Consider the following 25,825-nt stretch of genomic DNA (forward strand, 5'->3'; position numbering starts at 1 on the left):
CTCTCTCTATGATATCATGAAAGGATAATGAAAATATCTGACAACTTGTGTCTAGTACACTTTAGATATTTAATTCAAGTAAATCATGTGTAAACCAATGCCGTATAAAAATTAAATGTTCGTCTGTGCTTCAATGTCGTACTTAACCCACAATATAAGCCATACTTGGACCTCATCACCGTCTAAGGGCAGATAACTATGGATACGTTATCTAGTGTGTAATTATGATATTGTGTTATTGTTAAGGATACACCAAGTCCTTTTTTTACCTCAATTATTAACATTTTTTACTACGAGTAGTAATAGTGACACCAATATTACAGTAAACAGTACCGGATCTATATTTAGAGTTGCCTACACCGAAGAGAATACAGAAAGTCAGTAATTAGATAGACAAATAATTTCAGGAATTTAATCAAAGTATCTTGTGTACGTATAATTGCAGTAATTTTCAGTCCTCTGAAATCCGATAACAACAACAACAACAATAATAATAACGGCAAGGCAGGTCTCTATGATAACATGTTTAAATATACACCGTATCTCTTTACTCCATAGTTATAACATCTCACATGAATTTTGTCGTCGACTGAGCTATCAATAAATCTTATTTTGCATCGTGCCATATCAAATGTTTTTGTCTATTGTGTTGTTTTATATAGAGAGTATGTTTTGTTTATCGAACTACTTCTGTCACGAAATAAGTTCGATAACTGTAGCAGTGTGATTTCAGCGTGATAATTTATGACAAAAGAAAAGAATTTCCCTTCGGTGAGCCCCTATCGGTTGAGCCTCTGCGCATAACAATTGCGCACCGCAACCCATTACGAAGAAGAAGGAAATGGCGGCCGGTAGAGTGGACTCCTAAGTGAACACGTAATACCTCCATTAACTGGTTTCAGAAGAGGATTCAAATTAATGTAAATATCATTCAAAACAATTATATACTTTTTAATCATTGACAATGTTTTATTGCAATTTGCATGCATTTTAATGTTCTAAATTGATCGAAATATGTACACGGGCACCTGCGTCCGGGTAGAATACTTACTCTCGTGGTCAATTTCAATCCGGGTTATTGGGAGTTGAATTTTGATTTTCTAATATTTATTTGCTTGTCATCATCCTGATAAAAATCCGAGAGCAAAGAAGTTTGTTATTATATTCATCAACTAATGTTTAATATTGATATGATGTGAAATTAACCTATTTATCTGGTTAAGCGAAATCGAATATATTTGCGAACAAAGGACGCAGCGCAGGGAAAGCCCAGGAGAGGACCCGGTACTGCAAATTTATGCATTTCATGAGTTTCAAGGTGTTTGATATTATGGAAATATCTGCGTCTTTTGACTTGTTCTATAACCACATTTACTCAGGGAATTAGTATAAAGTTTGAAATTGCGACTGAGCGATATTTAAAAAAAAAAAAAAACGAACAAAGCGCGCGCACCTGTAAGCCAGATTTCGTCCACGATTAGGAGCATCGGCGCGAAGGTGTTGTTATAGATATATACTGTTGATGTTTTGTTTTTAAACATACTTAAAATGGAAAGATTTTTTTAGAAAGTGCTGCAATTTGTTTGTTAAAATATCAGAGGACTGGATTGCAGCATTTTGATAATTAAGCTTCTAAATCTTTGTCGAAGTTTTTCAGAAAACGTTTACATTAATATTTTAAATTCAAGCTGCTTGTCCTGTTTACTGATTCTGGTTTAATTTATTTTATTTGTGTATTGCTTCATCAAGATAGTCACAATTGATGCACTATATAATTAGTTATATGAAGTGTTTGAGACCAAGTAAATACATGTCTGATAATTAATCTTTAATGTTAATATTTTGTAAATCATAGAATATAAAAGGATCCAATGGGAAATTAATGGAGCCAATAATTAGTTTCTGTTATAACTTCTCAATATGTCAATAACCAACAGTGCTGTTTGTAAAATGTAGAGAGGAAAATTTCTGATAAAATATGGTGCCATACCATGTTCAGTAGATTTGATGTTTGTTTTGCCTTTCGAAAGAGGCTTTAAAGGCAACGTGTTCAGATGAATTTGTTTCTGTAAGTCAGTACTTCTTTTCTGTTCACAGAAAAAAGCCCTCGTCATCATCATTGTCTCATTGAAATTTCCAAAATATCACCATGAATTACCAGAAGTTCTACACAAATGGGATCCATTCAAGCTCTTTACTTTGCCAACTGGCCACCATGTGGAAGTCCCAGACATTGTGTGATGCCATCATAAAGACAGGCAGCATTAACACAAAGGTCAGTCTGAAATTATCAAGAGAGGCTCTAAAATTTAAGCTTGTTTTTAGAAAGATCAAGTGTTTGTATTGCAACAATGTGATTTGAAAGCGATATAAATAATTATAACATTGAATGACAAACATGCATACTTCAGGATAAATTGTAATATTAAGTCCTGCTTGTAAAACCATAAAGAAATGGCAAATCAAATGATCTTTTTTTCTGATCTTTTCTAGGCACACAGACTTGTCTTGGTAGCTGCCTGTCCAATGTTGCAATCCATGGACAATGCATCCATTGGATCTCACTTAGAAGTTCGTTTGGCTTCTGAAATCAAACAAGATTCAGTCAATATGTTTCTGCAATACTTATATGAGGGCTTCATGATGCTAACTGAAGACAATCATAAAGACATTGAAAAAATTGCCAGACTGTTGCAGGTCGACAGTGTTATTAAATGTTGTGCTGACTTTTGTAAGAGTTTACATGAGAAAACAGGACTGTCTGTTTATTCTGCAGGACAGTATAAATACTCTTCACATGATATGCTGGAATTCAAACATGTTAGGGTATCAGGTATTCAAAAAACAGTTCAGGACAGCATGATGAAACGTCACTCAGATTTCCAAAGACCAAATAGCCCGGGATCAAAGCGACCTAGAATGCACAGACCCGGGAGTCCCTCAGATGGTCAGCGTGGCGATAATATGTATGGACATTCTAGTCATTCCGACTCTGATAGAGTACCCAGACTCGGCTTAGGGTCATTTCCAGGTGCTGCTGGACGAAATCTCCAGCCAGGTGTAGTAGAGGTAATTGAGGACAGTTTAGAATTGGTGCAGACAGAGCCTGTCGAAAGAGATCCTGTTACAGGAAGGCCTATAGATTCACGACCACCGGTGCAAAAAACTGTCGCGATATCTGTAGCAAGTCAAGTCACAGGTGGTGACCCAGATCTTCAAATTGTGAATGTTTCAGGTGTTAAAGACGGTACATCATCTTCATCATCAACATCTCGTGCACAATTGTCAACAGCTACGCATACCACATCTACACCCATTGCTCGTGACTCGCGAGGGTCATTTATGCATTCCTCATTTTCATCACAACAATCATCCCAGTCCATGAGAAGTGACATTCCTATGCCAAGTTTATCACGAGCTTCATCTGATAGAACTATGTCCCAAATGCCTCGTTCAGACATACAGAGATCCATGCAAAATCAGTTTTCATCTGAACCACAGCAGCAACAACAAAAACAATCCAGTTCACAATATCCTTCTATTCCACAAGCTCTAATTGACATGGATTTTACTGCAGCTAAACAAAAATCTGATGTGTTCCCAACAAGTCTACAAAAAGCTACAGATGCTTTCCCAACAAACTTGCCAAAACCCTCCGATGTTGTGTTCCCAGGGATGCAAATGAGCAGTCAGCAAAACAACACTCAACAGTCGAAACCATTTGCTGCGGGTAGTGCTGGTCAAGTAAACCAGTCAGTCCCTGTTCACATCAACACCTCCTCGTCTTCTAGTAGTCCCATTACAAGTCTACCTCCTGTCTCTCCTGTCATTCCAGACACCTCATTCAGTCTATCGGCCTCTCCAAACAGCAAATCACAACCATCAACCTCAAGGTCTGAGAGTGTGGAGAGGCCTGGTTCCGGTGAACGTATGAAAGAAGAAAGGTCAGTATACTAAGCAAATGGTTTTTTTGTGAGGACAAGATAGTGGTCTTACTAGTCAATTGCTAAGAAGGAAGCAACCCTTGATATATATGTTGAACTTTTGATGTACTGTCCATTTTTAATAAAAATGTTTATACTTGCACAATAGTCATGAAAAAAGTAATTCTTCAGAAACTCGGTTTGAGGGAATCTTCCACTGATGACTTTTAGTGTAAATGTTACTGATTCTTGTTTTCTCTCCCATTTAGGCCTCCAACAGTTGATTTAGTAGGCCCGGACATAAGTATAGTCAAAATTGAATCTACAGACAAAGATGAGACAGGGGCATTAGATATGTATGTAGACACTGGTGACGATGGTGAGGTGCATCCCCATGGAATGGAGGGTGATGGCGAACAAACGTATGAAGGTGGCAGTGACTATGATGTGGAAGAACCTCCAGGGGAAATGGAGGGCTCAAATGAAGGCAGCAACTTAAGTGGAGATCAAAACGCATGGTACCTCAATACAATGAAAGGTAGGTTTCATCCCAGTTCTCACTTAAGTAGTTGATGAAATGGATTTAAAACATTTCTGGAAGCTTTTTGATGTTTCTTCTCAACTTCAGAATTAGTTGTAGTTTTCTTGTACTTTAAAAATTATTTCAAACTTGGTGGAATGTTTGATTCTTGAAGTTTTGCACAATGAGTGTAAGCTTTAATAGGAGTAGAAATGGGATTAGGGATGTTTGAGTGTAAGCTTTAATAGGAGTAGAAATGGGATTAGGTATGTTTGAAAATTTGACAAACACCTCACTCGATATAAAAGATAAATGAAAGTATGTTTAGTTAAAGCAATTGACCCATATCAATTTTTTCAGGTTATAATCTAAGAAAAACTTTTTTAAGAGGAAAATCTACTTCTGAAATTGTAAAATATCTGGCAGAGGGAAACTGATATTTCAGGAAATGGGCATAAAGGGATCCAAGTGAATTTAAAATAAAAATTAAGGTAGATTTTCAAAGGTTAAAAGGGTTTTGTATAAAAGAGCATCATTGTACTCCAGAAGTCTTTTGAAGGTCTGTTTCAGATCAAAACCAGAATGGAATGTCTACAAATTAAAAAAGATTTAGGAAGATAAGTGTAACATGTTATTCATGAAAGCTTATTGCAGATTGAAAGGCTTAAGACAGCTATATAAAAAATACATGAACAAGGAATTGTAATTGTAGGGTTTATACGAGTAGGGTGAGGAAATATTACCTAATACCACAAAGGACCTTTCCAAAATTTTAATACTGGACTTCATTTTAAAAAATTAATGATGCTATTTAAAATTCAGACATTTAATTATTGCAAACAAGTTCATTCTGGTTTTGATTTTATGTTGAAAAATGTTGAAATGTTTTTTCATCAGTGTCCATATATAATTGTCAAGATTTGAAAAGAAAATGAAGAAAATAAGATGAGATCAAAAAATGAATTTTAGTCAGTATATTTGATATAAAAAGAACTTTGGAGATACTTTGGCACTGAGTGATACAGTGATCGAAACACAAGACCGACAAAAACGGCAAGGGACACTAATGAATGAAATTTTAAGTCATGTTGATTCTGTTTAGCACTTTGTTACCTTTGTATAATCTGATAAAGACAATGTCTTGATATCAAATGTTTAATGAAGCGATCATCAAATTTGTTACCAAAAAAGATGTTAGTAATTCAGTGGATTATGACAAAGGTAACAAAGCACTCTTCCATCCAATAGGAAATTTATTATGCAAGATTTTGTATTTTTTTTCATTTTAATTTATTACGGAAAGTTGAAAGTACTAGGAAGTTTTCACTTTAAGAAATGAAAAATGCTAGTGCCTCAAGTTTTTGTGAAAAATTAAATTGGGAAGCTTTTGATGTTGAAATAAAGGTACTTTCAAAAAACAAGCTCATTTGATAAGAAGATATGCTAATTTTGAAATGTAATTATACATTTTGGAATAGATCCTCTTCAAGTGGATGGTCTTGCAAGAAAGTACTGATGTCCTACATGAACATTTTTATTCCTGTACACTGGGAACCAACAGATACATTTTCTGATAGAAATTTTCATAGACGATGTAAAAGAAAATAAGAGATAAAAGCTTTAATTGATTTTAGATGAAATGTTTAACAAATGTTGGTTCCCAGTAAGGATGGAAGAAGTGATTTTGATATTTTGTTTCAACCTTTGTGGTGTTAAAATTGATTTTTATAATTCCCTTAAAGTCTTGTTTATATACTTGATAAACATCAATACTGAAAAATCTCTAAAAGATCCTACTAATCATTATCCCAAAAATTCAAAGGTTGAAACTATGTACTCGCATCTATACACATTTAAAATGACAAATTCAAATGAAGCATATGAATTTGATGAAGAAAATATTGTTTTCTGATAATGATTTTTGAACCTTTGTTAAAATAAAACTTTCGTTCATATGCTTTGTTTGGTGAAACACACATGAATGCAGTGGACCAAGCCACAATATACCTTCCCTTGCCAAAAATATCTGTCCAATTGTTTGATTTACAAAATATGTTGAAACCATCGTTCTGAAATTTACTTTTTTGTGTGAAATACTGCATATGTTTGAGGTACAATAGAGAAAAATAAGTTGACATTTTATCAGCAATGAGAATTCAGGAATGTTAGTATCCATGACAACAATGATTATATTTAGATCATCATTTAAAATTGATCCAGAGCACAAATCTAAGATATTAAAAAAAGAATTAAAAAATTAATTTGGCAAGGGACTAGGATTGGCTAAGGCAGGTAAGTTAACCACAAGAATACGTGCATGTTGGTACATGTAAACGCTGTGTGGTATTGAAGAAGACATTTCTATAAAGAATTTCAGAAATTCTGAAATATACCATTTCAATGATTTAAAATCTTCACCATCACATTAGAGTTTGCATGCACATAAAATCAGATCAGAAGAATCAAATTCCTCACAAAGTTCACAAAAACTACAAGAAATTTCCGTGCAGTATTTCAAAAATGAAACATGTCTGTTTGAAAATACATTGTATGGCAAGGAAAGGAGCAAGAAGCTTGATTCTCTGATCTGTCCATGTGTATATCAATGTTTTTACCTTTATTGGGAAGAGATCAACCCGCACCAAACACTGTCAGTTTCGGTGAAACACATTATAAACCCTGGATACCTCATAAATCCATTGGAATTGGACTGAGGCCTAAAAATTAAGTTGTTTGGGTTGGGGGCTGGGTAATGATATGCTATAAACATATATATGTTTTTACATGTATGTGTACCCAGATATAGAGAGTGTCGCCAGGAGACACAAACTTCAGAGGCTGTGATGTTGTTAGTATACAGGGATGTTTTGATTTTCCTGATGTGGTTGGTTTGATTGTGGTCCGAGATATTCTTTCTGTACTGGAATAATTTCAATTGATTTTGGATTGATATTGGGTATTCTGAACATTCATGTGGATTTTCATCCAAGAATTGTAACATTTAACATATTAGTAATTACTCTTAACACAGAATTTACTTTCATAAACAAAGATAAACAAAAGTGAGGGTTGTACCAAATTTCTGTTATATAAGTTTCTTTGATATACAAGAAATATTAAATTGACAAGTTGCAATTGTAATATAGTACAGATCTGCATGTGATAATACCAGTGCACTGAAATGAATACCATTAGCAATGACATTTTAGGTGATTATCTGGAAGGGCAAGAAGCTTCCACATGCAGTGATCCAGTCTTGTGTCCTGTTTCAGGTCACCTACCTGGGGCAGGGGCAAGCAGTGATCAGTACTCGCTAGCTCAGTCCTACCTTGAAAACTCTTTGGATTCTATCACTGTAAAGACATCTGCTCACAACGACTCGGGTAGCTCTCCGCGATTGTTGACTCTCTACAGCCGAGCAGGGCAACCTTTAAATTATTTGTCACGCTTATCACCAGATCTTGCAAGTTTGGATTACAATGTTATCTCTGAAATAAACAGATCATCTTCATCGCGGCCAAACTTTGCTTGGAGACTCGCTAGATATTTCTACAACAATGATGAAATGAGAGGTAGAAACTGTTTCGGTAGGAAAGGAAAGCAGGCCATCTGTCCTAAAAAACTTAATATGATTCACAAACTGGTGTTTGAATACTTCCCATTGGGTTCAGGGGACTCTGCTAAGAGGATGTGGTCTGATTGTACAGTTGCCATTGATAAGGGTATACGGAATACCATACATGGTCACTACATGAAGTCTGGCTCTTCCACTCATCAGCCATCCCCCTCGTACCCTGCTCTTCTAACATATGTACAGGATAATCAGCCAGTTGTTTATACCCAAGGCCAGCATACTGATGAGGAATCCTATGCTAAAACTGAAATGGAATTCCCCTGATAAACAACACAGCCACAAGACTGAATATGTATTTCCAGCCTGTTATCGCTGCCATTCATTATCAAGACACTCTCAGTTGAGATTTCAACCTGTTTGTTACCAAACATGACTTAAAATCATATTGATCATCAGAGAATTTAGAACAGATTGATCACGAGTGAAATGGAATCGAATCAGACTGATCATGGTTGAATTATATCAAACTAGATTGAACTGGGTATTGTACAACTATCATGTTATTTATTAGTTATAAAGCAGTATGTGATATATCTATATATGAATAAATTTTGATTCACTTTAATCATATTCATGTTCTGTTGGGGCACATAAAATCCACTTCCTGTTGAGGCACATAAGATCCACTTACTGTTTGGGCACATAAGATTCACTTCCTGTTGGGGCACATAGATCCACTTCCTGTTTGGGCACATAGTATCCACTTCCTGTTGGGGCACATTAGATCCACTTCATCCGTTTGTCTGGATGGGTCATTGGTCATCTGTTGTGGAGCATGAAACTTCAAGAATAAGATCAAGAGTGAACCATGTGATTGATGGCTTAGGGATATTTGACAATAGTTGGATGTATCATTGTAAAAATATTAGGTGGATTCACAAGAGATGAAACTGGTTTTAGATGGTTCAAGTGGTTATTGGACATTTCAGTTTTTATAGAGAAAGTAAGAATTAATAAAAATGTGATGCTTACATTGAGATGGTAAAGTGTAAAATTTCCACACAGGATCTTGATCTATTTGTAGTTGATTTTATTCTGTTTGAAGAGGACAGAGTAGATGTGAGAACTGGGATTGTGAGATGTCCACTACAGTTAGTGTTGTTTATCTTTCTAGGGGTGATGCCAGGAGGGCTTCTGCCTTTAATAACACAGGAAACTATTGGTGATGCTGACCTTCACTCCAAACATATTATAAGTGGGGACGTTAAGACCTGTCGTTCACACACATCTAGTCCGCTTCGAGGCGAGAAACCTACAGATTTATCAAATATTAACTGGCAAACATTTGTGTGTAAACTTTGTTCAGAATGTTTCTTTGAGAAAGGGTCGTATGAGAGACACTTAATACAGATACATGGATTAGATATTGTGGCATTCTGTCCTGAGTGTGATAAAACATTTAAATCTTGGTCAGGGTACAACATGCATGTGAAAATGCACAGTGGATCAAGTTGTCCCAAGTGTACACATTGTGAGAAAATTTTCCAAAGCAATGCTCACTTACAGATTCATATGAGAAGTCATTCAACCGTGAAATCGTTTGTTTGTCTGACTTGTGGAAAAAGTTACAAACACAAAAAGGATCTCAATACTCATGTATGTAATAAAATCAAATTGCTGTAGACATGTGTACCATTTATTCAAAGGAAGAAAAATGGACTTAGGTTAAACGCTATATTGTAAAAAGTTGGAGAAAGTCCCACAAGAACTTCATTCAAGTTGGATAGAAATATTGATTTCCGTTGTATTACATTTACATGTAGTGTCATGTTTGTGTATAGTGACCATAAGTAACCATGAACAAATGGCCAGATGTTTCTGTCAGAGGTTGGAGGTAACCTGACACAAAGAGTAAATTTCAATAGATTTTGTAACCTCATTACAAATGAATGAATAAAGCAAAGAAGGTGATGATGTAAACAACCTGTTGTAGAATAGTATCGACGACAAATGAACTCAAAAATATTTTTCAAGTGGAATCCATTATTCTATTGGTACAACAGATCTGTATTCAAAACAAAATAATAAGAATCAACTAGCTATTGTGGTGTATTTTTCTGGTTGGTGAGAACCATCTTATGAGATGGCTGATGTGTTCTACTAGTCAATATGAGTTATACTTCTAGTCATAGAGAGTAAGATTGGAGGTGTAAACTACAAATTTATTGAGGGATTTGAGAGGAATTTAAAGTTATTTTTGCCGGAAAGTGTTGATAAGTAGTATTATGTATAAAACTGATTTTGTACAAAGAAGAGATTCAAATATTTAAAATTAAAAGACTTTGCTGAAAGATATATCTTAGTCTGGTTTTCTCTCTATTATATAGGCATGGTGAGGTACCCTGAAGTGTCACCAGATGGTAGTGTTAGTCACCATGGTGATGTATCTGCACGCCAGTGCTATCTCTGCAAGTTCTGCTCCTTACTGTTCAAAGACAAGCAGAGTTACAAGGAACACACTATGACTGCTCACAGTCTAGAATATCTGGCTTTCTGTGATGATTGTGCTAAAGGGTTTAAGTCTGTGCATGGGTACAAGACACACCGTAAAATGTACCACAGCACAGTTGAACACAATTTTCCTAAGTGTAAATATTGTGGAAAACAGTTTCCGTGCGAGAGTCGATTGGTTATTCATGAAAGGTGTCATACAGGGGAACGTCCTTTTTTGTGCAAAGCTTGTGGTAAATCTTACAAGCAAAAACGTGATTTACTTGATCACAACTGCAAGTGTATGAAAGTGCCAGGAGGGAACTGAACAAGACTCAAAATCTTATTTAAAAGTCTCCCAATAAAATAGATATAAAATGAGATCTCAGAATTGTTTTGTTGTGAATTTGGGTAATCAATATATCAACATTCTTTGGGATGAAAAAAGTTGTTAAGGGTTATGAAATAAAAGTGACTTGAAGAAAGTCTCAGAATGATTTTCTCTCTATTATATAGGAACGGAGAAAAAACGAGATGTTCCCTCAGGTGATTCTTTCAGGCTGTTTTCTGCTAACCGACCAATTGATGAACTCACATTTGGCCAGTGTTATTTCTGCAAATTCTGCTCAATTGCATTCAAAGACCAAGACGGTTACAAGGAGCACATTACCACTGTTCACAGTCTAGAGTATGTTGCCTTCTGTGATCATTGTGTGAAAGGGTTTAAGTCTGTGCACGGATACAAGATGCATTGCAAGATGTACCACAGTACAACTGAAAACAACTTTCCCAAGTGTCAGTTTTGTAACAAGCAGTTTCTGTGCCGAAGTAGACTAGTGATTCATGAGAGAATTCATACAGGAGAACGCCCATTTCTGTGTACAGCTTGTGGCAAGGCCTACATTCAAAAACACGATCTACTCAATCACAACTGCAAAGGCAAAAAAAATCCGACAGCTCAGTCTTGAATCTATAACTGTCCTATACTGATATCCAGTGTAACTTAAAGATCACATGTTGACTGTGGTTTGAAAAAAATGACTGATTTCATGAATTTATGCAAAAGGTGTGGTTGGAGATAAATTTTGTCTTTATATGGATAGTTTGGTCTGTGTATGGTATCCTTTTCTAACCATTCCAAGCTTGAAGAGGGATTGAAAACGGGCATTATAGAAAAAGGGTATAGACTTGGTTCTGATTAGTAATTCTCATGTAACGTTGGGTGAGATGTGCTACTGTAGTTACTTCTTTCTTGTTTTACTTAGGACCCAGCCAGAGTTACTTCGGGGACAGACAAGACATTTATGGGCAGGACCCAGCAGTCTCTGACAGTGCTTTGTACCAGTCTGCATATGACAAATGTCAAGCTGTATTTCAACCTATTTCGGCCTGTCCTGTTTGTGTTGGTGTTCACTTCAGTAGCAAGCCTGCCCTTGGGCAGCATTTGAAGAGTGAACATGATGCACTCTTTGTGGCTATATGTGTGGAATGTGGCAAGGGGTTCAAATCTCAATCTGGGGCTAACCATCATGACCGTCGCTGCCACCAAGACAAGGCAGCATTAGACCAGTGTCCGACATGTGGAAAGTACTTCACCTGTCTCAGTCTATTGCGCATACATGAACGATCACATTCCGACGCTAGAAACTTTCTTTGTACAAAATGTGGAAAATCCTACAAGCACAAGAAAAATTTACAGGGTCATGTTTGTGTCCCATTGTCTAGTAGTAACTAACCCAACACTCTTTTAGTTGAAAAGACGATACATTCCGGCATGCTTTAGGGATCTGAAAAACCTGTTCTTGGAAAGTTCAGTTGTCATGCACAAAAAGCATGTGAAGTTTTTGCACTGAATATGTCCCCGTGTTATTTGCCAAGAAGGATATTTAAAAAAGATTTCTAAGTAATAGGCATGGATTAAAAAGAATATATCTCTCCTGATATGTTTTGTTTATCTTTTTAGGCTACGCGAGCTGGGGCCAGGAAATTAGTTTTGAGAGTAATGATTTAGAACCAAAAGGCTCTCGGCAGGATTTATTGGGCAAATATGATTGTCCTGCATGTAGGGAAAAGTTCTACACTGCAAACGACCTTCATAGTCACTTGCCTTCTCATCTGACAGAAAATGGTTTCTACTGCATTGTCTGTAATGAACACCTCCCATGTAGAAGTTCTGGGGCTAAGCACTTGATGGACTGTCATCACATGGGTTACGTGGCATTCTGCAAACACTGCAACAAGTGTTTTCGGTCTAGTGGAGGCCTAAGTCTTCATCAGAGGCTGCACCCGGACTCGAAGGGTAACAAGTGGTGCCCTATGTGTACTATTTGTGACAAGCACTTCCAAACTGAGAAACACTTGCAAAGACACATGAAGAGTCACTCCAACTCGAAGCCGTATGTGTGTTCTGTGTGTCTCAAATCATACAAACATAAGGAGGGCTTTGATGTACATGTGTGTCGACCGCAACAGCCCATTGACTAATGTGTTACTTACTGCTTTATAAAATTGTTAAAAAGTTGTACATTTGAAAAATTACCATTAAATACTGAACAGAATGTATGTGACTGTTTATATAAATCAAGATATCTGTGAAAGGGGTTTAAGGAAACTGTGGTCCTAGAAGATATTTGAATGATCCCAGTGTATTTTTGTGTTTTGTAGGCCCCGCCCATTCCACGTGGGATTCACGGGTTGATCTAAGTATGACCTCAGTTGACCTTAGTTTGACCTCAGAACAGGACCAGTCCCAGTTATGTAAGCAGTATGTGTGTCTTCACTGTAGTGATTTATTCTCATCCAAGAAAAAACTGCAGATTCACAAAAAAGTACATATGAGCATTGGCCAGATGGGGTTCAAGTGTAAGCCATGTGGGCTGACGTTTACAGAAAAAAGGAAAAGTGCCGAGCACCAGATGATCGTGCATGGTTGTGGTTTTATAGGTTTCTGTAAACATTGCGGTAAAAGCTTTTACTCTGGTTGGGGTTTAAATTTGCATGAGCGAATGCATGACTCATCAAATGACAGCACAAAATGCGCTTCATGTGATGTGTGCGGACGAAAGTTTCAGACAGAGGCTCACCTGTTGCGACATCAGAAAAGTCATTCAACTATTCGTCCCTTCTATTGTGGCGTATGTGGAAAATCTTACAAGCATCGGGAGGGCTTGATTGGTCATGCCTGTCGTCCAATCCCCAATGTTTCTGAAGATTCCCAAGCAGTGTATATGGACGACAACAAACAGTTAAATGATGGAAGTCAGTTTTAAACTGGTATGTGAGGGATATGTTCACTGCATACTAAATCATTTGTGTTCACCTGACGCCTTCAATTAAACGACATTCGAAATGAAGCTAGTAATAATACTCAAGACACATGCATGGATGAGGAAAAGGGAGAATTCTCCATTGTATCAAATTTGATTTAGAAAATTATTAAGAAAGTAGTGAATATAAAGTTTTATGGGACTAAATTTGTTTGTTTTCTTTATAGCAACAGAATCAGGCTCTGGCAATGAACAGTTAGGGAGTGAGGCCGGCAAGGGGATAGTACCATTTGATCTGTCATTGGCTACAGCACAAAGGTCACATGTCCATTTCCGTGGATTCCACAGACCTAGTATGAGAACTAGTTTGAAAAGGCAGACAAAGTGTAAACAGTGTGGAATATACTTAAAGAATCAAAAAGAAAAGGACAAACATGACATTGAGAAACATAGCTCAGATTTGGTGGCATTTTGTATGGAGTGTAATAAAGGGTTCAGGTCAGCCTGGGGTTACGAGGTTCACCAAAAGATCCACCAGTCTAAGCAGGGCAATCCACAATGCCCAATGTGCTCCCATTGTGGAAAATACTTTCAGACCTTTGCACATTTGCAGCGACACATGCGAAGTCATTCCACCGAGAAGCCATTCACATGTAATGCATGTGGAAGGTCATACAAATACAAGACTGCTCTTAGTACTCATAACTGCCATTGATCCCTGAGGCTGCTTGAGGCAGAATGATTGTCAGTTCGGACAGTGAAATCACATCTGATAAAGTGATGTGTAGATATGTTTAATTAGTGTTTTTGCCCAGAATTAAGTTCATTCATTTGAGTTAATAATGTTGAGTTGAATGCAGAGGTATGCAGCCATTGATTGGCATTTACTTCAATAAAGTCATTTGTTTAAAAAATCCAAATGATGTTACTCTGGTTTTATTTTCTACAGTATTTTCCCTTCCGAAAAAAAAAACAAAAAACAAAACTAGTTCTAACAGTTAAAGAATAAAATCAACATTCTTGTCTCTTTGTAGGGGTCAACATAAAGCCAGATCTGGCGAAGACCTCTCAAGGTTGTGTAGACGAGGTTGTGACCTTGGGAGGTGATGGAAGTGAGGTGACCTCTAAAGGTCTAAGTAAGGGTGTTTTGAGTTCAGAGCAGGCTTTGACCTGTACCAAATGTGGAATGACTTTCGAAAATGAAATGACAAAGTTACAACATGAACAGGAGTGCCAAGCTACAGCAGAGAGCCTGGTAGCTTATTGTCAAGTTTGTGGAAAGGGTTTTAAGTCAGTATGGGGATATAGATGTCATATGAAAACACATGAGATACTACATGGTAACACTGATAACTGTGTTGAGTGTTACTTTTGTAGAAAATACTTTCAGTCACCATCACATCTTCGTCGACATATGAAACGACATTCGTCTGAGAGGCCCTACACTTGCAACAAGTGTGGTAAATCTTACAAACACAATTTTGCTCTGATTAAGCATGTCTGCCGAAATTAGACAGAACTTGGAAATAGTAAATATAGAATTCCTCCTGCAAAATATTCTCGGAGAAGAATTAAGCACTTGAAATCCAACTCTGACAAACCTTGTACAGTGATATTGCTGGTAGATTCTTTGATTTTGGCCGACAGTTGATGCAATAATTTCAAAGATTTCTCTTTGTTTATTTCTAGGGGAGTGTGAAGACTCTCATGCGTTCAGTTCGGGCCAGGGATTAGATATCCAGAGTGTCCAACATCACAAATTGAAGTGTGAAAATTGTGGAATTGTTTTTGCAAATGAAAATGCAAAATCAAAGCATGATCTAGAGATACATGGTGTAAAGGCATTCTGTGGGACATGTAAAAAGGGTTTCCGTTCTGTGTTGGGTTATCGCTATCATATAAAACAGCACAATATATCTTATGGGTTGACCAAGGATTGTTATAAGTGTAGTTCATGTGGCAACTTTTACCCTACGGTGTCACGGCTTCGTCAACACATGCGTTGTCATTCTGAAGCCAGACCTTTCACATGCAATTTATGTGGACGTGCGTACAAACACAACAATGGACTGAAAATTCACACTTGTCATGGTACTGATGTTTAGTTGTTGATTTATTTCTCGGCTATTTCGCTGTAGACAGAATATTTTAATTTTGTTGTCCTTACAATAAACACCGTTTCTAAGACTTGCTTTGTTTGTTTTTTTAGCTGTTTATCAGGGTTTAGAAGAAGAGTTTGGATCTGCACCACCAATAGATTGCCAGAATTTTGAACCAGCTGATGTGAATTTTGATACCTGTGAAGTTCTTAAAGAACAAAATGCATTGGTGAAATCTAGTGAAGAGAAAGAGATTGGTGCTGTAAAATCACTGTGTGGTACTTGTAGAGAAGGCATCGGTTACAAGTTTAACAGAAAGGGGAAAAGTCAAACCACATTTGAATGTGCCTTGTGTGGTCAATACTATTCAGAGCTTCGACCTTACATCTGTTTCAAGTGTAGACGTGCATACAAGTATAAAAACGCACTGAAAAAACATGACTGTCCTAAAGCCAATATCTAACTGGAAACACGTGGAAACAGAAAACAGATAGAGACAAAAACAAGAATATGAGCACAAGTGAATACATGTTTGGCTTGTTGCATCAGTTTAATATCTTAGACATTTTGATAGTCAGTGGGAGTTCTAAACAATTTGCATGTATTTTCTTGTATTGGGTGTGCACTTTAGGTCTTCATATGAAAACAATTATTTATAGGTTTTGGTCATTAAAAACTCTCTTCTCTATTTGTAGGGCACAAAATATCATCGGACATGGAAACGTCCACTATAATGGCTGACAGCTATATGGGAAATTTGGATACAAACATGAGTGTTGATCATACCAATGAAAGTTTTGGAAAATTAATTAATGAGTCTGATAAACCATTAGTAGCAACCTGTTCTATATGTCAGAAAGGATTTAAATCTGTCTGGGGATATAAATGTCACATCAGAATACATGCCATTTCATATGGCAAACTTGACAACTGTTTTCGCTGTAAAATATGTGGAAACTTTTACCCAACCACAGCACGACTTCGTCAACATATGCGATGTCATTCTGATGACAGACCGTTTATATGCAATAAATGTGGAAGGGCTTATAAACACAACTGTGGTCTTAAGTTGCATACTTGTTCTGGAGAAAACATCTAGTAGTTTTGAGTCCTTGTACATTGGAATTGTGATTTGTCTTGAATATTCCTTGAGATATGAGTGTCCTGACTAGGAACTTCTCAAAAAGAAAATGGTATTGTTTGGTTTGGAGGGATGAACTTCACTCCTGAGGCACCAAGACCAGACTGACAGTTCTTTGGTTTTGAATTATTTTTGAGATTTTGCTTTATGGTTTCTGTTGATTGTTCAGTCATTATAGAAATGTAGCTATCTTTCCCATTAGCCAGAAAATGTTTGAAACCTTTATGGGGATACAAATGCTATATTTAAAGACAGGGAAAGCATGACAACTGTTTCAAATGTGAAATTTGTGAAAAGATTTATCCAACCACGACAAGACTTCCCCAACACATGCAGAGTCATTCTGATGAGAAACATTTCATCTGTAAACAATACAGATGAGCTCACAAACACCACAGTGATATGAAGTTGCATTTTTGCATTTGTTCACTATGGAAAAAAAATATTTTGACAATGGTTTTGGGGATAGATGCAGATATTCCAGAAAATTACTGCATTCATACTAACAATCACACTTCAGATTGATTTTTTTTTAAAGAATGTTAAATAAAACTTGATACAAAGAAGGCTAAAACACGACCTGATTCTTATTCTTGTATTTGTAGGCCAGAACGTAATTCCAGTCACAGAAGTGTCCACGTTTTATACAGGTTACAACTGTGTGGGAGCTCTGGATTCCACAAGCTCTCGTCAAGATAGTTCAGATTGTTTTGATAAGTTTTTGGCCGATTTAAAAGCAAAAGACCGATTAAAGATCCAGGATCCTATATCAGACAGGGGTACTGTTGCTACATGCAATATTTGCTTTAAAGACTTCAAATCACTTTGGGGATACAAATGTCATGCCAGAATTCATAACATTTCTGCAGGGAAAATCGAGGACTGTTTTAAATGTTTGCATTGTGGCAAGTTCTGTCAGTCTGTGTCGCACCTACGTCGTCACATGCGCTGTCACTCCGAAGTCCGACCTTTTACATGCGATAAATGTGGACGTTCATACAAACACAAGTGTGACTTAAAAATACATGTATGTCCAGGCATAACTTCTTTATAAATAACCTCCGGAAAACATTTTCATATATGTTGAAGAGAAATGTTCTTAGTATTATTAGTAGTCAGTTACTTTGAAAAATAATGGGGATGGAAATATGCATTTGTACAAAAGCCACATTTATGAGAAACACCTTTTTTTAACATTATTTTTTGTTACCAGTTTGAGTGAATTTTATTTGAATAAATGATTATCTTCAAAAATGTGTTGCGTTTTTGTAACTTTTCAATGCCATCAGAATTTTTTGGTTTCTTAAAGAAGTGTATTCTTGTATTTGTAGGCAATAATGTTATCGAAGACCAGGAATCCTATTTCAATGCAGAGCGCTTTATAGGATCTGTGGATGTCGCCAATTTAAAATTCTCAGATTCTCAGTTTGTTGATGAAAGTTTAGTTTACAAAAACCAATTTGCCAAAGGCCCAGTAGTAGCCACTTGTGATATATGTAAGAAAGATTTCAAATCATTGTGGGGATATAGATGTCATATGAAAATTCATGACATTTCGTTTGGTAAACTGGACAAGTGTTTTAAGTGTACAACATGTGGAAATTTTTACCCTACCTCCGCAAGGCTTCGTCAGCACATGCGCTGCCATTCACAAGAACGACCGTATGCCTGTGGTAAATGCGGACGTGCTTACAAACATAACTGTCATCTTAAGATGCATACTTGTTCTGCTGCAGGCAATAAATGATATATACCAGGAGTCGCTCCAAACTGTCAAGTTTTGTCTTAAGCTTGCTTTTTAGCATGACAAAAATGCAGTGAAGTTGGGGCACTTTAAAGAGATTTCTAAGGAACACTGTAGTCTCTATGTGTTTTGGATTATTTTTGAAATAAAAGGAAAATCTTGGCATTTTCAAACAGCTGTTGTTTTATTTTTATTTGTAGGGAATCACCAGACGATTTTTGACTCTGGACAAGGAATAGGTTACCAGATTGGGCAGTTCGACATTAGCCTCTCATTCTGTCCAATTTGTGGAGTAGATTTTGGCACTGAAGTTGCTAAATCACAGCATGATGCAGAAACACATGGTGTAAAAGCATTCTGCAAGATTTGTGGAAAAGGGTTTAAGACTTTGCTAGGGTTTAAAACTCACCAGAAACAACATGATATATCTCAAGGGAAGACCAGTGACTGTTTTAAATGTGATACGTGTGGGAATTTCTTTCCTACACAATCTCGGCTTCGTCAACACATGCGATGCCATTCTGATCTTAGACCCTATGTCTGTAACAAATGTGGACGGGGCTACAAGCACAATTGTGATTTGAAAAATCATTCATGCCTTGCTGAAAATGTAGTATAATGAAGTTTCATTTTGAGACATGGGAGTGTGTTACTCTATTGAAGAGCTCTGAAATCAAAGGCATTGGCAGGATTTAAAAAAAAAAAAAAAATGTTCATTCAAACCATTTATTTATTTGTATGTAACAAAATTATTTGTTTCAGAAAAAAGGACCAGACCATGAATATTTACAAAAAATAAGGAATAAAAGAGTCCATAGCAATTCATTAAAAGAATTTTATTCTTGTACTTGTAGGGCAAAGCTTAATGCCAGAAATGGAAGGCAGCTCTTTCAATATGGACAACTATATGGGCATGTTGGATTTAACTGGTCCTCAAAGCAAACACACTAGTTGTCTCAATGAAAGTGATAAGTCGCGGTTAGGAGACTCGACAGTGGTTGCAACATGCAGTTTATGCCACAAAGAATTCAAGTCTCTCTGGGGATTTAAGTGTCATAAAAAGATACATGCTATTTCTCTTGGTCGCCCAGATGACTGCTTTAAATGTTTTGAGTGTGGGAAATTCTGTCAGTCTGTATCACACCTTCGGCGTCACATGCGCTGTCACTCTCAGGAGAAACCGTTCAAATGTGGAAAGTGTGGGAAGGCTTACAAGCATAACAATGGCCTCAAAGTCCATCAGTGTCGCTTTTCAAGTGTTCCTAGTAGTTTTGTGTATCAGAAATGAAGGACGGTTGAGAATATACCTAATCAAATGATAAATAGTAAAAACAAAATGGTGAAAAAGTATCTCCTTTTGTACTGCAGTGAAAGCATGTTGCCTTGTGAACAGATCTTATTTGATATATCCTACTTGAGGTTTGCTTTCAGACATTTAATAGTACAAAAATCATTCACAGGTCTTTGTTTGGTGTCTTTGTAGGTTTCAAGGATGAAAAAACGCTTGGCTCCTATGTTATTGAGGGGATGCGTGAATCAGCCAGTGATATGTCCAGATTGAGTTGTGAAAGTTGTGGCATTTATTTTAACAGTGAAAGTGAAAAATCAAAACATCTGTCATTAATACATGGATCTGATCTGTATACGCACCAGTCAACAGGCAAAAATGTGAAGTCATCCGGATTACTATGTAAAAGCTGTGGCATTTTATTTAACACTGAAAATGAGAAAGTGCTTCATATGGGAACTGTTCACAAATCAAACAAGAATAAGAATGTTGTTGCAACCTGTAATATTTGTGGGAAAACCTACAAGTCCATTTGGGGCTATCGCTACCACCAGAAGAGCCACCAACGCTCTTTTGGTAAAACTAGTGGCAGTTGTCAATGTAAAATTTGTGGCAAGTTTTTTCAGTCTCTGTTTTACCTCCAGCGTCACTTGAAGAGTCATTCGACAGAACGACCCCATTCTTGCCAAAGGTGTGGGCGGTCTTATAAACATAGTAGTGGCCTAAAAATGCATCAGGCCTCATGTTATAAACAAATGTATTCACATACATCAACATGGGGGCCGTGACAATGTTGTACACAATGCCATTGTTTCATGAGGTGATCCAGAGGCCACGTGTGATAATAAAAAATGGAGTGACCTTGAGGACTGATGGTTTTACGAATATATCAAATTTTTTCTAATATTTTAATGATAACTATTAGCATTGTTAAGTTGAAGTGTAACCAGTAAGTTTTGCTACTTGCACAAGATATTACAAAATAAATATTTAATCAGCTTCAGAAAGTTTTTGTGGGCGTTAGTTTTTTTTATATGGCTGTATACAATTATTTCCAATAGCTTGTCAATGGCAGATATACTTAAAGGGCACTGCTTTGTCTTTCTAGGTTCTGTGAAGGGTGGTGCCTCAAGTGTTTTAGACGGATTGATAGAACAGCCTGATGGAAAGATATGTTGTAATGTTTGTGGTCTCAGTTTTGTAAATAAGAATGATCTTTTAATACACATGGCACAAGTCCATCAGAATATTGCAGGAACTTGTAAACCGTGTGAGAAAAGTTTCAAGTCCAGTTGGGGCTATAGGTATCATATGAAACTTCATGAGCGATCAATTGGATTGACAGATTCTAATTGTTCCTGTCAAGTGTGTGGAAAGTCTTTCCAATCCTTGTCTTATCTGGAGAGACATCTGAGAAGTCACTCGTCGGAACGACCATTCCCATGCCCCGATTGTGGACGAGCATATAAACATAAATTTGCTTTAAAAAAACATTCATGTCCTGGAAAAGATTTTGTGTCTCCTTGGTAGATAAACAGCTTCAATGCCAAATTATACGTTATCAAGCCATAATCTTGGCTGGAGTTGGAGGATTAATGTCAAGTGTGCAATGTCTAGTCTTTGTGGCCACATATTGTTTATCAAAAAAATTTATAAGAGGATGGACAGAGGTAGTTTTATGGAAGGAAGTAGTGAATAATCATTATCATGGCATTGTCCTCAAGCATTTTCAGAATTTGATGACATAACCTATTTTCAACTCTAAAATAGTTATGTTTATATCTCCAAGACCCTATTTGCATAATTTTTCTGTAATAAAAAATCAAAAGATGTTTTAATTATAGGGCCTTTGTTTGGTGTCTTTGTAGGTTCAAAGGAAGACGGAACTTTGAGGTCCAGTGTTATAGAGGGAATTATAGAAACGTCAAATGGAAAGATTTGTAATATTTGTGGTCTAAGTTTTTTGAATGAGGACACTCTTTTCTTACATGAGTCACAAGTACATCAAATTGATCACTACATTGCAGGCACTTGTAAGACCTGTGACAAAAGTTTCAAGTCCATCCAAGGCTATCGGTACCACATGAAACTTCATGACAGGTCAGCTGGTATTACTGATTCTAGCTATCCATGCAAAGTATGTGGAAAGTTTTTCCAGACACAGTTCTACCTGGATAGACACTTGAGGAGTCACTCGTCAGAACGACCCTTCTCGTGTAACAATTGTGGGAGGGCCTATAAACACAAATATGCTTTGAAAAAACATGTTTGTTCTGGAATGGAATACCGCCACGGATTTGAGGGGAACAATAGTTGCAATTTCTGAGCATGATGTGAATGTTGGCCTGGCCGGTAATGAGGAAGCGAATAATTTGGTTAAGCCCTGGTGTTGGCTGTGATTTCACGATTTCCAAATTAAAAGGACAAAAAATGTCTAGTTCCCCTGCATGATATGTAGACATTTCCATCATTGCAGTGTCAAGGAAGACAACTGACTTGTATTTATTTATTTTTTAGGCCAGGAGTTATCTGTCCCTGTCAGAGACATGTCCCTTGGATTATTTAATGATCGGTCACCCAAGCTTGGTGCAGAGATTCCCTGCTTTAGATGTGGACGATTCTTCTTGTGTACTGAAGATTTTCGAGAACATCCCTGTGTTAAAAACTTTGATGACAAAGTGCCGTTTCTTAATTGTTCAAAGTGTAATTTACTATTTTCTAGCAAAGCTGAAAAACAAAGCCATGAGACTCACTGTTCAGATGAGAGTGTGATTGTAGCTACTTGTGATGTTTGTAATAAGACATTTAAGTCCATGTGGGGGTTTAGATGTCATCAAAAAAGTCATGAGAGGTCACTGGGCAACACCAACAACTGCCACGAATGTTCTCAATGTGGCAAGTTTTTCACATCTGGTTCCCATCTTCGTAGACACATGAAGAATCACTCGGAGGCTAGACCTTATGTCTGTGTGAATTGTGGAAAGTCATACAAGCAGAAGTATGACTTGAAAGCACACTCCTGTCCTCTTAAAGCAGGCATTGGACCCCTGTAATGTCAATTAAGTACCCCACATTACAGTCGATGAACACTTTTTGGAATTTTGTGGATTTTGTCAAGTAACTTTTAATGTCAGTGATTTTTTACTGTGTTTTACAGCCAGAAAAAGCAGTTTCCTTGTGTCAAAATGTGCTATTTTCCCATATTAAAGTAAAATGCAAAAATATTTATCAGGAAATAGTATACATTTCACAAATTATAAAGGCACAGGTTGCAGTAAAAAAAACAACCTCTGGACGTCGTAGTCCAGTTGAGGCCAGAAGTGGCCTTTCAATAGGTGATATATTTCTTCCTTTGTTTTTTTTTCAGCTGTATAGATTTTCAGGAGGGAATATTACACAAGTTTTATTACCTTTTGAAACGGTAATTAATGCACAACAAAATTTCAAGGAAATCTTGGGAAAAGTCCTGGTGGTTTCCATATTCCAGCACTTCTGTGTAGGCAGGTCTGGTTTTCACAGGGGCCAGCTTCTCAGCCTCTAACAGTCAGCAAATACTTGTATTAAAACTTTAGTTTTGAAAAAAAAAAATAAAATTCAAAACAAATTTTTGTTTTGTTTTAGGAGGTAATCCAGTATATTTTGACATGAAAGACCATGGTTTGGGAGGACCATCACCCAAGGGGTCAAAGTTCACATCCAACATGTCTTGTGTTTCCTGTGGCCTGTGCTTTTCTTGTGTGGCAGATTTACAAAGTCATTCCTGTGAACAGGCATTGAGAGTTCTAGAGCACGAAATTCAATCTTCAAAATCAAGCTTGAGTACAAAGGAACTTCATTGTGAGTCCTGTAAAATGTTTTTTGAGGACAAAACTGGGAAGGAACAACATGATTTTGTATTTCATAGCCATATGGGAAACAGCAGTGGGATTGATGAGGTGTTTAATGTGTGTAGTTTATGTGGTAAAGAGTACCACTCTCAAGAAGCATTTCGGCTTCACATGTTGTGTCATCAGCCCTCTGACAGCTCCAATAATCCTAAACAAACCTTGCAGTGCAAGTATTGTGGAAAGGTCTTTCAGTTCTTTTCCTATCTGGAACGACACATGCACCGCCACTCGTTTGAAAAACAAAAAGTGTGCGATTATTGTGGGAAGTCTTACAAACATCAGTCGGACCTTAATCGTCACAAACGCAAAAATTGTGTAGTAGCAGCCATGTCAGGCATAGAAACAATTTCATAAAAAAAAGGGAAGCTAATGCAGGTGTATATAGTTCCTTATACCTAAACTAAAACAAACAACAAAAAAGCACAGCGAGTTGTAAGGTATCATGGGTATCTTAGATCAGAAAGATATCGTAAGACATTCGACTCTTCTACATTGTAGTTATGACTTTGTAAGTATTACCAGGATTTTAGTGGGAATGGCTAAAATAAATGGAATAAGAAGAGACCAGGTTTGTTGAGATATGTGATCATTTAGGTTTCCAAACATTGAAGAAGTATTTCAATTTTAAACAGAAAATTTTATTTCATTGTAGGTCATCCAGTACATTTTGACATGAACAAGGAATGTATTGGAGAGTCACAGTTAACAACAGAAAGGTTCACAACAGGCCAATCTTGCAATTCCTGTGGAGAGAGCTTTTCTTGTTTAGAAGATTTACAAAATCATTTGTGCATTATAGATAAAGTAGAGCAGGGAGACAGTGCGTATTCAATCAATTTTAATCCTTCAGGGAGGGTATGGTGGTGCAATATCTGTAAACTGGCTTTTGATGATGGAAAAAAAATGAATTTACATAATTTGACGTCACATACAACAACTGCTGCAATTGGTGAATGCATCCATTGTGGTGTTGACCTCCACTCTCAAGAAGCTTTTAAAATACATATCATGAATCACCCAGCCTCTGAGGGTTACAGACAAGTGTTCAAATGCAAGTACTGTACAAGGTTGCTTTCATTTTTCTCTAATCTTGAGCGGCATATGACTTGTCATTCCGTACAGAAGCCAAATATCTGCAACAAATGTGGAAGATGCTACAAACGCAAACAAGACCTTCACAAACACCAACGAAAACTTAAATGTGTTACTCTGCATGATGTTGACTCTTAGCGGTATCAAAATGATGGTGTGTTGATTTAAAAGTTGTGGAGTTAGAATTTTTTTCCCAACATATCGCTGTACGATGGGGTTTGTCTTTGTTAGAGGCCATTTTGATTTCTATATAGATTTGACAGACTCTGTTATTGGCCTTGGCCAAACATTGTTATGTGTAAGCTTTTGCCCCGCATTTAGTACAAAATTCATTTAAAAAGAAATTTAATCTTTAAAAGAAATGTTAATTAATATTTAGACTTCAGAACCCTGACAATGAAAAATGGGATATATATGGCTTTTAACTCCCTGTATTCTTTTCCTTTATAGGCGAAGACTCCCTGCTTGATCCTACTTCACTGGGTACTATAAGTGAGGGTGGAGGTGATATCTCTGCACATTTATTTCTTAATCCCCAAGTGTCGAATCAAAAGCCCAAAAAAAATCCTGTGAAGATAAAGTGCAAAATCTGTGGAGGAATTTTCAATGATAGGAAGTCAAAAGCACAGCATGAAATGGAGGTACATTCATCTGGTATGGTGGCGTTTTGTCAGGAATGTGACAAGGGTTTTTTCTCGCCCTCTGGATACAAATTTCACATGAGAATTCATGATTCCAAGATTGGAATCTCAGACAGTCCTGAGTGTCCAACTTGTGGAAAGTTCTTCCAAAGCAATGCCC

The 25,825-nt window shown here is 36.8% G+C and overlaps 2 protein-coding genes across 16 annotated transcripts in view; both read left to right on the forward strand.

Annotated features, from left to right (window-relative positions):
* The first annotated feature begins 843 nt into the window (after window positions 1–843).
* The window catches only part of LOC132565628 (protein sister of odd and bowel-like), a 96,920-nt gene continuing 71,938 nt past the window's right edge, over window positions 844–25,825 (forward strand). For 7 of the 15 annotated variants that reach the window (XR_009554928.1, XM_060230274.1, XM_060230275.1 and 4 more), the window contains exons 1-4: window positions 844–920; window positions 2,098–2,275; window positions 2,494–3,944; window positions 4,193–4,461. Coding sequence is in view for 14 of the 15 variants with exons in the window: in XM_060230274.1 (XP_060086257.1) it covers window positions 2,150–2,275; window positions 2,494–3,944; window positions 4,193–4,461 (1,846 nt within the window). In the remaining variant the exon portion in view is untranslated. The other 8 variants (XM_060230278.1, XM_060230281.1, XM_060230284.1 and 5 more) reach the window with 8 other exon arrangements.
* LOC132565631 (zinc finger protein 700-like) lies at window positions 23,587–24,578 on the forward strand. Its single transcript, XM_060230299.1, has one exon. The coding sequence runs from the start codon at window positions 23,690–23,692 to the stop codon at window positions 24,284–24,286; it is 597 nt and encodes a 198-aa protein (XP_060086282.1). The 5' UTR covers window positions 23,587–23,689; the 3' UTR covers window positions 24,287–24,578.

This window comes from Ylistrum balloti, unplaced genomic scaffold, assembly GCF_031769215.1.
Source record: "Ylistrum balloti isolate Yb309-2 unplaced genomic scaffold, AGI_CSIRO_Ybal_v1 Utg369730, whole genome shotgun sequence".
In the NCBI taxonomy this organism is placed as follows: domain Eukaryota; kingdom Metazoa; phylum Mollusca; class Bivalvia; order Pectinida; family Pectinidae; genus Ylistrum; species Ylistrum balloti.

What these genes read in the sequence shown, in the direction of transcription:
- LOC132565631 (XM_060230299.1), top strand. Translation starts at nt 23,690, where the DNA reads ATGAAAGACCATGGTTTGGGAGGACCATCACCCAAGGGGTCAAAGTTC.